The following is a 17,667-nucleotide window of genomic DNA, read 5'->3' as shown; positions in this document are numbered from 1 at the left end:
AGACGCAGCTAAGGCCTGTGTCCCCCTGTGCTGGAAATCCTCCAACCCGCCGACGGTTGCCATGTGGTTACGGAAGGTAGATGAGATCGGGCGGATGGAGGATCTAGTCCTGTCAAAACAAGACAGGGGTGAACTCTACTCCCAGACCTGGCAATTATGGGCTATATTTAAATACTCCGAAGAGGGCCAAGCCCTCAGAGGAGAACCGCTGTCACCCCCTGATCAGAGCCTGCCCCCACACCTGGACACGCGACCCTGACGGCAAAAGCCGCCAAGACAAAAAGAAACCGATGGACAGAGATGCTGGTCCATGCTCGCGAACCTCCCCCCCCCCCCCCCCCCACACACTCCCCGATCCATTACTTAAATACCTATCCTTATACCTCTCTTCACCCTCTACTCCTGTACTTTTCTATCTCTCCCCTCTTTGTCACGGGACTGCTCACTGAGCAGCACCCAGATCTTTATTTCTATTTTCCTATACTTTACTACACTTAGAAAACGGAAATGGTGGAGGACTGGCACACGGTTCCATAGTACCAGACTGCAGAAAGACACCACAAGAGCACAGAAGGAGATGAGGGGCTAGCTTTTGAACTGGAGGCGGTGATGCGGGGCGGGTGGCATATAGCCTTCCGTGCCGTACGCTGCCACACCCAGCCGGGGGAGATGTTCCCACGGACAGTTTTAGAGTAATTGCAAAACTTTTCTCTCATGTAACTGTCATGTCTCATATGTATGCCTCCATATGACAACTGTTGTACTGTTTATTTGCTGTGGTCCTTGTGGGCCGGTCTTCTATTTTGTATAAATAAAAATTAAAAAAAAAAAAAAAAAAAAAAATCTGAGCTGCTTGAGAATATTACAGACTGAAGGTACTGAGACAACAAAAGTCATCATTCTGGGGAAGGGGGTCATCATTTTGAGTGTTTGCCTCATTGTTTCTGGTGTTCTGGTTATGGACTTTGGGACTAGACCGGCCTACTTATCTCCTCTAACCCTTTTTTTAGCTGGAAATTACTTACAGGTTTACAAGATCCAGTATTGGTGTCACACAGGCTGACAGCACAGTGTAGATGCACTTCATTGTAGTCCTTTCCAACAAACTTGAACATTTGCACAGAAAACCGTCCTTGTCTGGAGACACCGTTCTCTTCAACAGTTATAGTTCCATCTTGCTTGTTAGGACAGCTATGAGATGAAAGGACATTTTACCAACAATCACTTTATACACATTATACTCTATTTAGAGAACTGACAATGTAAATTGTGGTTTATATAAATAAAGGGAATGGCCAATCAGATCTGGTACTTCAGTTTTGGATGGACACAGGTGGGTTGAAGAACAGCTTACTCCTGTCTCTGGACACTTGTATAGAGATCTCTGCACCCATGCGTAGCACCCTCCTAGGTAGGTCCTAGAAGAGAGTATAGTTTTTTGGTCTTTCTGCTTACCAGAAAGATGATCAGGTAAAACTTAGCATGCTCTATGCCTATCAGGGAACAGGATCTATTGGTTAGGTCTGCTCATTGTACTCAGGTGCAGCTTAGCTTGTTCTGACTGTGCCCCACCAATCCAATAGGGAGGCATATTGGACAGTGGGAGTGGACCTGGCAAGTGGGTGCACAGGCCTTGTTACAGCCCTGGCAATTAGCAGAAGGAAAGTGCTGCATTGCATTGTGGAATACTGTGTATAAGTCCAGAGTACATGTGCTCAGAGTGAGTTGAGCCGGGGGAACAGAGTCCAGGAGGGAGAGGGGCCTAGAAAGAGAGAGAATGAACCTGAACCCAGAGGTTCTGCAGAGCTGACTGGAAGGGAGACACCAGGAAGGATCTGATTCTGCCTACCGTGAGTACAGATCTGTGTCTTTGGGAACTGTCGAGTGAGGACCGCCCTGCTTCAGCTAGAAGAGTCAGTGGACGAGTGTCAATAAAGGGTATGCTAGAGAGTGTCCTGAAGATAAATTAGTGCATCGAGTCTGCTGCTAGTGAGAGCAAGAAGACTTAACCCTTCCATACATGTGGCTGTATGGTCAAAGCAGTGTGACTGCTTCTAATACCAATCTGGTGAGGCCAAGTGAGAGTTGTCCTCATCCTTTGTGAATAATTATTGTTGGAGTATCCCACTCATCCCTTCTCCCATCCAAGTTCCAAATAAATAAAAAAAAAATACCTTGGACTAGTCTTTGAGTAATGAGCAAACGGGAGTAAGGGCCTAACAGCGGGAACCCTTAGCAGCATAATGAGGAAATCCTTAGCAGCCACACGGGAATCCCCCTAGCAACAATGGGAACCCTCAGCATCTTAAGAGGGAATCCTCAGCATCTAAGTGAAATCCTCAGCACCTAAGTGGGAATCCTCAGCACCTAAGTGGGAATCCTCAGCACCTACGTGGAAATCCTCAGTATCTAAGGAGGGAACCCTTAGCATCAAAGTGGGAACCCTCAGCATTTAAGCGGGGAATCCTCAGCACCTAAGCGGGGAATCCTCAGCACCTAAGTGGGAACCCTCAGCACCTAAGTGGGAACCCTCAGTATCTAAGGAGGGAACCCTCAACATCTAAGGAGAGAACCCTCAGCACCTAAGCACCTAAGTGGGAACCCTCAGTATCTAAGGAGGGAACCTTCAGCACCTAAGTGGGAACCCTCAGCACCTAAGTGGCAATCCTCAGCATCTAAGGAGGGAACCCTCAGCACCTAAGTGGGAACTTTCAGTATCTAAGGAGGGAATCCTCAGCACCTAAGTGGGAAACCTCAGCACCTAAGTGGGAATCCTCAGTATCTAAGGAGGGAACCCTCAGCACCTAAGTGGGAATCCTCAGTATCTAAGGAGGGAATCCTCAGCACCTAAGTGGGAATCCTCCACAACTAAGTGGGAACCATTAGCAACCAGCTGCAGGTAACCAGGGACAGACCTATGATGCCAACACTCAGCAAGCCCTACGGGGACAGTGCTATACATGTTTCCAATATTTTCCTATTTTTTCATCTGTTATGGAGATCCCAGTCTGCTGTCCATGTTTTATGGGAGTAAACCAAAGTTGGTTCACAGATCTCTCATCTATCACTACTGGTCATGGAGAAGCAAATGTCAGGCGTCAGTAGTTGTCTCGGTTTACATCTAAATTTACCCGTTTTGGATGATGTAGTATTTCAGGGAGTTATTTGGATCAGATGTTGGGGTGGCGTAGCAGTTCTTCATCACCAGAACAAAATTTGATGTGCCTCCTCTAACAAACACTCCGACATACAGGAATTTATCTGTAGACAGGGTAAGGGATGATCCTGTGTATGGATTTGTGTAGCCGCTATCTTGATAGAGAGCCATGATGACTTCGAACTGTCCTATCCCCAAAACTGTGATATTTATAGAGCTGCATTTTAAATAGAAAAATAATGATAAACAAAATTTAGATATACAACACTAATAATTTAATGACAGCTAAAAAACAAACTGGTAAAGAAGGAAAAGGATAGAAGGAGGGAAATTAGAAGGGTTCGGTCATAGTTATAGACAATAAAGCAATACATAGGTACTCTACACAACTGTAGGATAGAAGATAATGGCCTACCACAGAAAAATGACTGTCACATGACTATCCTGATAAGGCTGCTGAGCCAGCATGGCTGATCCTTGCCTTCTTTTACTGATCTTTCACATTATACTATCCTGGCCTGAAAGGAACTTGTCTCCAGCACCATAATCCTCTGCAATAATAAGGTGGCATGCATGTGGGGATGCCCCCCCAAATTGCTTATTATGAAACTTGGCACCTCACACATCATTACTTTAGTAGCTGAAGGGCTTTGTCTGGCTCATCAATGGGGTCTCATTCCTCCTAAAGGAATAATCTCCTTCACCAAAATCTCCTTCAGATAGGTGTTTCCCATCTTGGGAACCTAAAGCAGGATAACCGGTGTGTACATGCTGGGGTTATACAACCCTGCAGTACCTACTTTGTTTATCATTACTAATGACTGTTCACCAGTGGCGGCTGGTGCTCAATTTTTTTTTGGTGGAGACAAACATGGCCCCCTCACACCCCACACCTCCCACCATCGCTCGATCGCTGCTCCACACGCTCGTCGCCCACCAGGCCACCCACCACCACCGCACTTACCCCATCTAGGTCGCGGCTTTGGTGGCTTCCCCCTGCATCTCCTCCCGAGCCCTGGCAGTTGCTTCTCCTCCCAGCCAATCAGGTCTTAGGACCCCCTGCCAATCGGGTCTCCCTGGCCATTTGGATCTCAGGACCCACTTTCTTATTGGCCAGGGGAAAAGCAGGAAGACATTAGAGAATATTAATTTGCTAATGTCACACAAGTGACAAGGCTTTGGGAGCAGTGCTCTAATCATGTGCTTAAAAAAACAAACAAAAAAACCTATTGAAATCCATGTGTACAGCGCCCTGCATGGAGATTAGGGGCCAAGCATATGGATTAAGGGGCGGGTGCCACTGTTGTTCACATAATCTGTTATGTTTATTACCTGGCAGTTTCAATATTTCTTCCTATACCTGGTCCTGGACAGACTGGGGTTTATTTACTGAAGCTAGAGAGGGCAACATATGTCATAATTCTGCATAGAAACCAATCAGCTTCCAGGTTTTATTGCTAAAGCTTAAAGTGAATGTACTCCGCTCCTCCTTTTCTGGGGTCTCCCGGTGGTGCTTTTGGCTCCTCCTCAAGTGCCCTCATGGAGAGCCGCTTGCTTTCCCTGGGGGGCACGCATGCACACGCCCTCCCGAGTCCTGCTGCTATGTCCATTGACGCAGAGAGCAGGGATTATCCCCGCCCCCTCCACTCTGTGTCACTGGATTTGATGGACAGCAGTGGGAGCCAATGGCTCCTGCTGCTATCAATTTATCCAATGAGGACTTGAGACAACAGCTGGAGCTGCTGGGCTCATGCTCATCACTGGAACGATTGGGTTCAAGTAAGAAAGGGGGGGCTCTGGGAGGCAGCTGCACCAGAGAAGGATTGTCACCTTAATGCATAGAATGACTTTACAACTCCTTTAAAAAAACAAGCTGAGGTTAGAAGCTGATTGTTTTTTTCTGCAGAATTGTGACTCGTTTTGCCCTCTCTAGCTTTAGTAAATAAACCTCACGGTCTCCATGGAACTTTACCCCAAGGGTGGCGCCATCCGCATGGAACCTCCCCTTTATAGTGCCGTTGTACGTGTTGTACGTCACCACGCTTTGCTAGAGCATTTTTTTTTCACAATCGTGTGTAGGCAACGCCGTTTTAATGATCGTTGAAAAAAACTTCGTTTTTTGTAGACCCTTAAAAACATAATTTTTTAGAACCCGAAAAACGGTCGCGTGTACGCGGCATTCCTCACGAAAACAGGAAAACTCTATTCAAGGACTCTTTGGGCTCACACTTTATTACAAAATGTCATAAAAAATTAATAAAAATTTTTGCAAAAAAATTACCTCCGCCTTTCACCATATAGCAAATCTATTGACAACATTGTCATATTAAAGTCAGGGAGCCCCACGCATCCCATCACTCATCCAAATTCTTGTGCTTTACTGGTCCCGATCAAATAGAATAGACATATTCTCACAGTGGCAGATCTTTTAAGCCTCGTACACACGATCAGTCCATCTGATGAGAACGGTCCGAAGGAGCGTTCTCATCGGTTAACCGATGAAGCTGACTGATGGTCTGATGTGCCTACACACCATCAGTTAAAAAAACGATTGTGTCAGAACGCGGTGACGTAAAACACAACAACGTGCTGAGAAAAATGAAGTTCAATGCTTCCAAACATGCGTCGACTTGATTCTGAGCATGCGCAGGTTTTTAACCGATGCTTTTGCATACTAACCGTCGGTTTTGACCTAACGGTTAGGCGTCCATCGGTTCAATTTTAAAGCAAGTTCTACAATTTTTGACCAAAGGATAACTGACCGATGGGGCCCACACACCATCGGTTTGGACCGATGAAACGGTCCTTCAGTCCGTTTCCATCAGTTTTGACCGACCGTGTGTACGCGGCCTAAGTGTCAGGCCCCTTTCTCCAGGCGTTTGTGACTCTGTAGTGGGGTCCATATCATGGAGGAGGTCTGTCTTGTCCAGGAATGCCAGGAGGTTGAAGGGTTTCCCAGAAGCATCCTGAGAAATATTACTATAGGCGTGTGTGACTCTGTAGTGGGGTCAACATTGGGAGGTGGTCACTGGATATCAATAAACTGTCACGGAAAGTTGCACCATGGTGGGATTTGGACAATATTTGGACTTTATATTTTGTGTATTACCTATTGAGAGTCACATATGGATACACTCTAATGCCGCGTACACACGACCGGGATTCCCGACGCGAAAAGGTCCGTCGGAAATCCAGAGGGGAAAACCAAGTACCTGCTCTCTACTTTTCCCCCTTACAGACGCTCTGTTTTCCTGTCGGGAAAACTCAGATGAGAGCTTTTCCTCTGGAATCCCGACCGTGTTTTATGTTTTATGCTCCATCTGAGTTTTTCCCCCACAGGAAAACTGCCCAAAATTTTAGTTTTCTGCTACTCATGGCCGGGTTTTCTGATGGATAAAAGTCTGTCAGGAATCCCATTGGGAAAAAAGAGAGCTGCTTCTCTTTTTTTTGTCCGGCGGGTTTGGCAGTTTTCCCATCAGAAAAACTGCGAGGGAGGATACACACGAATGGGATTCCTGACCAAAAGCTCCCCTCGCAGTTTTCCTGTCGGAAAACCCGGTCGCGTGTATGGGGCATAAGTGGTGTGGGCAGCAATGTTAAGCCTATTAGTAGCCTATTATATTGATTATGTATTTGTATTTTTATTTTCACAATCACATTGTTTATTGCGCTGATCATATGTATTTTTTTTAACAAGTTACTAAGCAGTTGTCCTTTATACATTTTCTATTCAACCTAGACTCACCTTTTGATGTTTTTTTTATTATTATTATTATTATTATTATTATTACCTGAGGATAGGTTTCAAAGTTATATTCAGACTTGTCATCATATCCAATGGATAGACACATAGTAGGGTTATATAAATTGGATTTTTCCTTATGATTATTGCACCAGGTTTCTCCACTTCAATGGTGATAATAGTCTTATATGTGACATGGGTGCTGTTTTTTTCCTTTATAGAAACAAAAATAAAACAATAAAAACAAAACAAAAAAATATAATTTTCATTATTTATTGTTTTATATATTTACTGCTCCAACACACAAATTCTATATAACGTCAAATAGTCACATGGGATAGGGCGATGGGATTATCTACTTCAGCCCCGGAAGGATATGCCCCCCTCCTGACCGGGGGCTATTTTAACTGACAATTGAGCGGTCGTGCTACACTGTACCCAAAAATAAATTACGTAATTTTTTCCCCACAAATAGAGCTTTCTTTTGGTGGTATTTGATCACCTCTGCATTTTTTTATTTTTTTTGCGCTATAAACAAAACAAGACCGACAATTTTGAACACAATATTTTGCACTTTTTGCTATAATAAATATCATTTTTTTTTTCCTCAGTATTCTTCTACATATTTTTGGTAAAAAATAGCAATAAGCGTATATTGATTGGTTTGCGCAAAAGTTATAGGGTTTACTAAACGGTATGGATTTATGGCATTTTTATTCTTTTTTTTTTTACTAGTAATGGTGGTGATCTGCGTTTTTTACCAGGACTGTGACATTGCGGTGGACAGATTGGACACTTTTGACACATTTTTCGGACCATTGATATTTAGAGCAATCAGAGCTAAAAAATATGCACTGATTACTGTATAAATATGACTGGCAGGGAAGGGGTTAACACTAGGGGGCGATCAAGGGGTTAACTGTATTCCCTCACTGTGTGTTCTAACTGTGGGGGGAGGAGACCGATCGTTGTTCCTATATACTAGAAACACACGATCTGTCTCCTCTCCCCTAACAGGATGTGGGTATGTGTGTTTAACCCTTTCACGCCGCGCGTACGCATATATGCGTCCTCAGCTTTCAGGGGTTATACCGGGATGATGCCCGCAGCTGCAGTCATCATTCAGTACCGTTGTTTAGAGCCGGCGATTGGCTATCCAGACATAACTACCGATGCGGCTAAAAGCCGCTCGGTTGTTATGCCGGAGGAGCGGGAGAGGACATCCCCCCCTCCCGCCGCCTCTCGCCGCTCAGACCCGATCCTCGATCTGGCACCTCCAGTGTCCAGGCGCAGGATGAAACTAGGCCGTAAACGGCTTCAATTCAGTCTCCGCCATGTAAACACGGAAGCGACGTCATGACGTCACTTCCCGGGATTCTCGGCTGCCAATGGCGCCGGATTAAAAAAAATTCACAGTATTCAGAATTGCCGTTTTCGGTGATCTGAATACTTTGAAGTGCAAAGGAGGCATCGGGGGTCTTTAGACCCCCGATTTCTCCATCCAGTCTTGGGGGAGAGGTCACCATACAGAAACAACAACAATAATAGAAGTATTGGAGAACACTTACATAGGCCACAAGTCCGTATTTGTAGGTTTCCAGAATGTCTATGATTGAGAAGGTATTTGTGACGGGGTCATCCAGGAAGGTTAATCTGCTGTTATTCAGCACATGACTCTCATTGAAGTAAATGTCGGCATCATTAAACTGACATTTATGGAAGGCGGCTCTCATGTCGTACAATCCGCAGATCAGATCAGGAACCACCTGTGACAAATCTTTCAATGGAACATGGATATAAAAGTTATTATCTTTCAGGGGTCCCTTTACATATTCCCCAAAAATTACAGCCAACATAAAGGATTCCCAGGATAATGGAATTAAATGGAGAAGGAGCTTTTAAGTAATGATGGAGGAGGTGAAAAAATATAGAAAATAGGAGGTAATCCAACCAGCCACAGGATTGCGTTTGGCCCCTAGCTTGGTCAGATGCCCCCCACTCTGCTGTATTTTTCCATCTTTTGGTTGTTAGGATAACCTTAGCAATCGATGACCTGCCTGCTTCAGCAAGAGGACAGACTTCCTCTAATTATATATGCTCCTCCTCTTTCTTTTTTTCCCACCCTGCTGCTACATTGACCAACTGTCTCTGATTTTGGTCAGGACTGTGCCTGATTTGGAACAATGTCCCTCTGTCCTCCTCATTTGTCCCTCGTTTTGGTCTGGTCTACATGGTTGTATATAAAATGCACTTTTTTCTTTCAAACAGTATCTCCCAGAGCTAAACCTTTCATCCAATTTCTAAATTGCTACATTTGTAAATTTCAAAGGCCAATATAAAGAAATAGCAGTGGTAAAAAAAATATATAATTCGCCTTTAAATGGGGTGTTGCAGGGGGTGAGTCCAATGCTACATACTTTTGCTAATAGGTGTCCCTCGTTCCCATCTCAAAAAGAAGGGAGGTATGCGTTATGACTTGAGCAAGGTAAGGTTGGACCACTGATAGGGAATCTGATGTAAAAAGAACTCTGATGGAGACTGTAATGAAAGGACTCTGATATAAGAGATGCTCTTGCTCTGATGGGGGTGCAGATAAATAAAGAAGATACTATGTTATTATGAGTCAAAGAAGGAAGATAAACGGTGTCCTCATGTGCATTGGTGACATTTGCCACTGAAGCAGCCGGCATGACCGACTGAACTGGTCAGGCTTCCAGCCTTGCTCCCATAATGTCAGCTTTTGAGATGGCCCCCCACTACCTTAGCTCCTCCATCTATTTAAGAGACCATGGTTCCTCTGGACACAGACCCATAGACCACTACTTTCTATGAGAACAGTCTGGATCTTTCAAGACCCACATGGATGATGGCTAAGTATTACTCCATCCATTTGAGTGTTGCTGTATATGTCTTGGAATGTTCTCTAATCAAAACTGGTGGCTCCTCTACTGGGCAATTATGAGTTATACTCTAGATCAGGGATCTCCAAACTACGGCCTTCCAGCTGTTGCCATGACTTGGCATGATGGGAATTGTAGTTTCTGAACAAGTGGAGGGCTGTAGTTTGGAGACCCCTGCTCTAGATAATCAGAAGAACTTCCCTATTAAGATATAACTGTCAACCATGGAGGGCTATGTTACAAGCTACATGAAAGCTTTTTGTGATGATATGGGCACCTCCCCCTGGGAGTCTTCCAGTGATGTTTGATATATGTGCCATATGTGGGTTGGTCTTATAACATATTTCATTAAAGGACATCTTCATGGACTCTGATTGATATCTAGCCACATTCAGTAGCCCATCTACACCATTCATTTGTGGGTTGGTCCTACACTATATTCTATTAGAATTTTTTTCCATGAACTCTGAATGATTTCTAGCCATATGTTGGTCCCACAACATATTCTGAGGAGGATTTTTTCATGGACTCTGAACGATACTTGGCCACATAGAGTTATCTATTATTGAATACTTATATGGAGGAGAGGCTTCCTTTACGTGATTTAGTTTGCACAGACTTTGTATTAATATTTTGATCTGCATAACCTAATTTTTTTATTCATAGGGGGATGCTTACAGATCAATAAACAAAACTATGATCACTCAACTTGAGACCTTTTTTTAATCATTTTTTTGTGTTTCCATCAGAAAGATTTATTGGAAATATTTATAATTTTTTGTCAGAATAAATCATTCTTCAATTTACTTGGGGCTATTACATAAATATTTGCATTTATACTACTCAAACCTCAAATTCGTTTAGCAGTGAGAGCAGCACAGTATAATAATATATGTGTGAGGTTCGTTGGTGGGGTTGGAGTTACATTTTCACAGAATTTCATGAATTTTGATGTCCTATGCCAAATCTGAATTTCAGTGTTTCTTTTTTGCCAATATGATTTTCCTAAAAGACTCTGGGATGAAGGGACTGAAGGCTACTCCTAAAACTGTTTCTGCCTTAAATCCCCTTCTGCTGTTTATTGGGCATTCTTTGCTTGACTGCCAGTCCCACCAGGTCCCACCCTTCCGTAGATTAACTGCCAGTCCCAACAGGATCCACCCTTCCTTAGAGTAACTGCCAGTCCCACCAGGATCCACCCTTGCATAGATTAACTGCCAGTCCCACAAGGATTCACCCTTCCTTAGAGTAACTGCCAGTCCTACCAGGCTCCACCCTTCCTTAGAGTCCCACCAGGATCCACCCTTCCGTAGATTAACTGCCAGTTCCACCAGGATCCACCCTTCCGTAGATTAACTGCCAGTCCCACCAGGATCCACCCTTCCTTAGAGTAACTGCCAGTCCCACCAGGATCCACCCTTCCTTAGAGTAACTGCCAGTCCCAGCAGGATACACCCTTCCATAGATTAACTTCCAGTCCCATCAGGATCCACCCTTCCATAGATTAACTTCCATTCCCACCAGGATCAACCCTTCCATAGATTAACTGCCAGTCCCACCAGGATCCACCCTCCCTTAGATTAACTGCCAGTCCCACGAGGATCCACCCTTCCTTAGATTAACTGCCAGTCCCACCAGGTTCCACCTTTCCTTAGATTCCTTCCTTAGTCCCACCAAGGTCCACTGTCCCTTACTTTAACTTCTAGTTCCACCAAGTTCTACCCTTCCTTAGCTTGACTACTATTCCCACCATATTGGACTGCTACTTAGATGGACTGCCAGCACCCCTGAGGTTGCACTGTTCCTTAGCATAACTACCAGTCCCACTAGGCACCCCTCTTTTATCTAAGTGTCACTAGTAAAAATGTTAAAGAAAGTGGCTCAAGCAGTGTTTTGGCCTCATTTTCCCAGGTGGGACTGCTAAGAGCTTACAATACAAGTTTGCCTAATTTGCATTATGTACTGCTCTGTAATACAACCTTTTCAAACACGGGTTTACTGATCGCTTCAATGAGACTTCTTGGTTGCAATCTTTTTAAAATCTTCAGCCAAACCACGACTGATCAAAACTTTTTAGATTACCTGCTTCCACTCCTTAGGTCACCTCTTTGGTAGAATCATTAGTTACTCTTGCTAGACCAGATACTATGATACTAGTTATCTTGTGAATGTTTGTAGGCTCTAAGCCATGTAGTTCTATCTTGCTTGCTATGACGTACGTTTTCAGTTTTCACTGTTTCACTCTGTGAAGACTATGGGGTTGATTTACTAAAACTAAAGAGTGCAAAATCTGGTGCAGCTCTGAATAGAAACCAATCAGCTTCCAGTTTTTTTTCGTCAAAGCCTAATTGAACAAGCTGAGGTTAGAAGCTGATTGGCTCCCACTCACAGCTGCACCAGATTTTGCACTCTCCAGTTTTTGTAAAGCAACCCCTAGGTATTTTACTTTGTTGCCCTTGCTGGCATACTACTTCTGATTCTAACATATTATACTTTTGTATACAAATTGAATATATATAGTTAATAAAATAAAAAAATAACTTTTTAGAAGTTGTCTCATCTTTATTCTCCGATAGTGTCACGGACAGCAATAAAAACCCAACTGACATTTTTACTATCCAAAGCTACAATAAAATGTTTTGTTTGGGGTTAAACGTTAAGTGGCTTCTTAATATTATTTGCAATGCTAGATGACTTCAACTATAAAAAAACGTAAAAAAATAAGGTAACTCCTCGATTTCTTGCATACATACCGTTAATGTTATGCGGAGGTTTGCAAAAACATCCATATCCTTTGTCCCTTTTCTGCCATTCCTCATCCACTTTACATGTCTTTGTATGAGAATCTAAAGAGAGCAGAGGATAATGATTAGGACAAATAAAACTTCTGGGGTACATTGGTAAATCAGATAATATAAAGAAGACGGCCCGAGAAACATTGTAGATGAGTGAATTGGTTTGGAAACCTAATGAACTTGCAAACTGTGAATGTTTTTAAATTCTTCTGAGCATGTGCAAACACATTCACACAAGGCTTGATCTAGGGGGTGCTGGGATGGGCTGCACCCCACCAGATTTCAGTGCTATTTAAGATGTTGTGCGGGTCTAAATGCTTCTCCAACTTGCTGATAACCTCACTGCAAAGCTCCCCTGAGACATGGGGGCAGGGGAGTTGCATGCACCGCCACCTAGGACATGTGCTAGACTGGCCCCACAGCAACTGATACCTGTGTACAGTCCCCATACAGGAAGCTGCTTAATAGAGATGTGTTCGCTTCTATAAGGAGGACAGGTGGTCAGCCTTAGAAGAGTGAAGAGTTTTGGAGTATGCAGCACCCAAAGTGAGAGATGGATAGGAGATACTGGGAGCAGAAGAAAGAAATGTGAATAGGAGGGAAGTGGGGGCTGCTGAGCTCAGAAGTGAGATCTGTAGATGGTCGGTGACAGCAGTGTATTGGGGATGGTTCTAGGTGCAGAGGTAATAGCTGTGGGTGGGTCTTGTGTAGAGGTGACCATGGAGGAAGGGGGGTGGGTACTAGGTGCAAAAGTGAGAGCTGTGAATATGAGAGGAGTGCAAGCTGAGAGCAATTGATGGGTGGGGGGGGGGGGTTGCTGAGGTGGGAGTTGTGGATGGAATGAAGGGCAAAGGTGAGAGCTGTGCAGAGGGGGGAGAGGGAGGGGGGGAGAAGTTTTGTTGTGAACAGGAGGCACAGAGGTGAGCTGTGGAATAGGGGGTTCAGAAGTAAGTGGAATGGGGGGGAGACATGAGATGTGGAATAGGTGCACACATCTGTGGATGGGAAAGCATAGGTAAGCTGTGGACATGGATGAAGCAGTTATATGTGGAAGGGAGATGCAGAGGTGTGATGTTGATAGGGGGAGGTGAACGTGAGCTGTGGATTGGAAAGCAGAGGTAAGCTGTGGACAGAGACACAGAAGTGAACTGTAAGTGAGATTGCAGAGATGAGCTGTAGATGGCGGCACAGAGGAGAGCTGCAGATGGGGGATGCACAGGTTAGCTGTGATTGGGGAATGAGATGAGGTGTGGATGGGGGGGGGTGTATAGTTGAGCTGTGGAAGAGGGATGCAGAAGTGAACAGTTAATGGTTAGTAAGAGACTATGGGGTTTATTTACTAAAGGCAAATCCACTGTGCACTTCGCTGTAGATCTGAGGGGGACATGCAAGGAAAATAAAAAACAGAATGTTTGCTTGTACATGATTGGATGATAGAAATCATAGTTACATAGTAGGTGAGGTTAAAAAAAGACACAAGTCCAACCTATGTGTGTGATTATATGTCAGTATTACATTGTATATCTCTGTATGTTGTGGTCATTCAGGTGATTATCTAATAGTTTTGTGAAACTATCGATGTCCCTCCCCCGCTGAGACCACCGCCTGTGGAAGGGAATTCCACATCCTTGCCGCTCTTAAGCCTTGTACATACGCTTGGTTTATTCTGCAATAACCAGTAAGAAAACTGCTGGCAGAACTTTCTTGCTGAGGAAACCGAGCGTGTGTACGAAGTTTATAGGTTTCTGGTCAAGAAAACTGCCTAAAATCTCAACAAGAAAAATAGAGAACCTGCTCTCTATTTTCTAGTCGTGATTCTCGGCAGTGTTTTCCTGCCGAGAAACCCGAGCGTCTGTATACTTACCTGTCGCCATGGAAACCCACGTATGCTCGTAATGACTTTGACGCATGCGCGGTAGCTTCCTAGGCAAAGGTAGGGTGCAGCAAGATGGTGACGACGGAATCGAATGTGACGAGCGCATGCTTATCGTACGGGATGACATCACCGCGGTTCTTTTGTAAGGAATGTCTGTACGCTCGGGCCGGAAGAGATTCTTGCCAAGAATCTTGTCAGGGAAAACAAAAAAAAATTCCTGACGAGATTCTGGCCCGTGTGTACAGGGCTTCACAGTAAAGAACCCTCTACATAGTTTAAGGTTAAAACTCTTTTCTTCTAATTTTAGTGAATGGTCGCGTGTCTTATTAAACTCCCTACCGGGGAAAAGTTTTCTCCCTATTGTGGGGTCACCAGTACAGAAATCATCTCCCCTCTCATCGTCTCTCTTCTCCAGAGAGAATAAGTTCAGAGCTCACGGGGGCGTGGTCTGCCAGCGTCGGAGATGGCTGCCTAACTGCAGAGCTCGTCAGCTTGAGGGGAGAATAGGAGCGACACAGGCCCGGAAAACAGCACAATCGACCGCCATCCAGCACCCTAACAGCCCTGACGTCCCGGGGAGCCATGTCCCGAAAGAGGATGACGGACTTGCAGCCGCAAAAGCTGACAGCCTTCTTCACCAAGCCGCAGCACAAGGTCAGTCCGATCCAAGATGGCGACGGCGCGGCGGCTCCGGAGGCATACACGGATCTCCCTGACGAGATACCGCCTGAAAACGCAGGTCAGAGCTTTCCGTTATCCCCCTCAGGCAGACCGGGTGACAACCCGATCACAGGCAGCCCGGCCAAGGCCTGTATGCGGCTTGACACCCAGCCAGCACCTCAGGCGCTACTCGAGCCCCAGGCCTTCAGTCCCCTGAAATCCAACCAGGCCCTGCAATCCTCTATGGCGTCCTTCCCTACTACAGGCCTACCAGTGCTTGACACAACATTGAAGGACATGCTATTATCCCTGCAGGGTTCTTTAATGACTGATTTATCCTCTCTGTTCACTAAAATGACTGCTGATATGCGAGTTATTGATGACAGGGTGACCCACCTGGAAGACAGCATGGAGGAATGAACCTCCACGATTAACGATCTCATTGATTCACTACATGAAGTAAAAGAGGAACAATCCTGGGTGCGATCCAAGTTAGCAGATTTGGAGGATAGGTCCAGGAGAAACAACGTGAAATTGAGAGGGGTTCCTAAATCTATCCTGCCAATTGATCTTCCCAGATACGCCAAAGAGCTGATGCATACTGTTCTACCTGACGCATCACCCAGGGACTTAATCATAGATCGTTTTCACAGGATCGCCAAACCCTCACACCTTGCCGCATCTGTCCCCAGGGACATATTAATGAGAGTCCATTTTTTTCATATCAAAGAACGACTCCTTATGACCGTCAGGAATAATCCAGCACTTCCTGGGCCCTATGAGGGAGTTTCCCTCTACGCTGACCTGTCTAAATACACCCTGCAACTGAGGAGGCAATTGAATCCAGTCACCAAAGGGTTACATAACCACAAGATCCAATTCAAATGGCGCTACCCGGCATCATTCTTGTCACCAGAAACGGAGCGGCGCACGTGATACATTCACTGGATAAAGGGCTCCAGCTTCTACACTCCTGGGGGATTATCCCGGATCCACCACAACATCCTGCAAACCCCTTGTCCCAAAGGGAGCCTCGCCAGCCACGGCACAACCAAACCAGGAAATCCACCTGAATCCTTGCTCAGTCTTATCACTTCATGGGCCTTCACATCTACGAGAAAGCTCTCCCCCTCGGCTGCTAGCCGTATTCTAACTGTTCTATTGTGTTCTGTTTGTTCCGGTATCATAGCTTTACTATAGAGTGACTTTACACCCCCACAGTGGCTTAGTTGGGTCCTGTTTACCCTCTATCCCACCGGCTGATCGTATTGGTGGCTGTTCCACCTAGGTTACCTAACCTGTGTTTATGACCTGTTATCAGCTCAATACATTTCTTTACTCTGACTTGCCTATTGCAGATACCACCGCATAAGTCTCCTTCCCTACAGTCCTCCAGATAGTCGAGGCTACGCCTAGATCCATTGTTGGGCAGGACCTGGGCTACGAGCCTCTGGAACTCTCTTCAAACCGTAAGTGACTAACCCCGTGGGGTACACTACACGACAATGCCACTCCACATACTATCCATCAATGCAAATGGGCTTAACCATCCTGCTAAGAGACACTCGCTGTGGAAAACAGCTATGGACTTACAGTGTGATATCCTGTGTGTACAGGAGACCCACTTTCTCTCTACTGCTGCTCCTGTGTGCAAGCACAGGCACTTCAATCAGGTCTTCTCTGCACCTTTCACGTCAAAGCAAAGAGGAGTCCTGATTGCAGTCAAGGACTCCACCTCGTTTCATTTGAAACAATCCGTCCTGGACCCGGAAGGGCGATATATCATTCTTATTTGTACTATTAACAATGTTGTGTTTACTCTGATTAACGTGTACGCTCCGAATGTGCATCAGATGAGATTCTTCCGTAAATTGATGGCAATCGTACAACCCTTGCGTCAGGGGCGCCTGCTTATATGCGGCGACTTCAATCTGGTACCGGAGGTCCATTTGGACACCACCTCTGCAACGAAACGCAGGGAATCCCCTCTGAAGGCATTCATGAGCACACACGATTTGTTTGATGCATGGCGATGCTTACATGGCTCGGAGAGGGATTACTCTTACTTCTCTCCTTTCCATGGAACCTACTCTCGTATCGATTTATTTTTGACAGACAAATGGCTACTCCAAGACATTAGCACGGCGGTCATCCACACCACCTCCTGGTCAGACCACTCCCCTGTTTCGATAACTTGGGAGGATCTCCCGAAACCGAAACAGTCCCGCCTATGGAGGGCGAACAATTTTATCCTCCAACATCCTTCCTACACCCCAGAAATCACCGACCGACTGACGGAATATTTTGACACCAATGTAGGCTCAGTGCCTGACCAGGGAGTGCTGTGGAATGCGCATAAAGCGTGCATTAGGGGAACTTTGATTAAACTTAGCTCTCAACACAAAAAGCAACGACTTCTACGGATCGACACAATTACCTCACGGATAGATGACTTAGAAACGCAAAACAAAAAACACACGTTACCGACGCGCTCAGCGGAAATCTTAACCCTGAGGCAGGAATTGAGATTACTTCTC

The 17,667-nt window shown here is 45.2% G+C and overlaps 1 protein-coding gene across 1 annotated transcript in view; it reads right to left on the bottom strand.

Annotated features, from left to right (window-relative positions):
- Positions 1-971: 971 nt before the first annotated feature.
- Positions 972-17,667, bottom strand: part of LOC120942793 (uromodulin-like) — a 46,773-nt gene continuing 30,077 nt past the window's right edge. Inside the window, exons 10-14 of the mRNA XM_040355718.1 lie at positions 12,553-12,645; positions 8,468-8,676; positions 6,949-7,112; positions 3,132-3,374; positions 972-1,191 (exon numbers count right to left, since the gene is read on the bottom strand). Coding sequence (XP_040211652.1) covers positions 972-1,191; positions 3,132-3,374; positions 6,949-7,112; positions 8,468-8,676; positions 12,553-12,645 — 929 coding nt within the window. The remainder of the gene's footprint in view (positions 1,192-3,131; positions 3,375-6,948; positions 7,113-8,467; positions 8,677-12,552; positions 12,646-17,667) is intronic.

The sequence above is a fragment of the Rana temporaria genome, chromosome 6 (genome assembly GCF_905171775.1).
Source record: "Rana temporaria chromosome 6, aRanTem1.1, whole genome shotgun sequence".
In the NCBI taxonomy this organism is placed as follows: Eukaryota; Metazoa; Chordata; class Amphibia; order Anura; family Ranidae; genus Rana; species Rana temporaria.
This window is presented reverse-complemented; position numbering and strand designations above follow the sequence as displayed.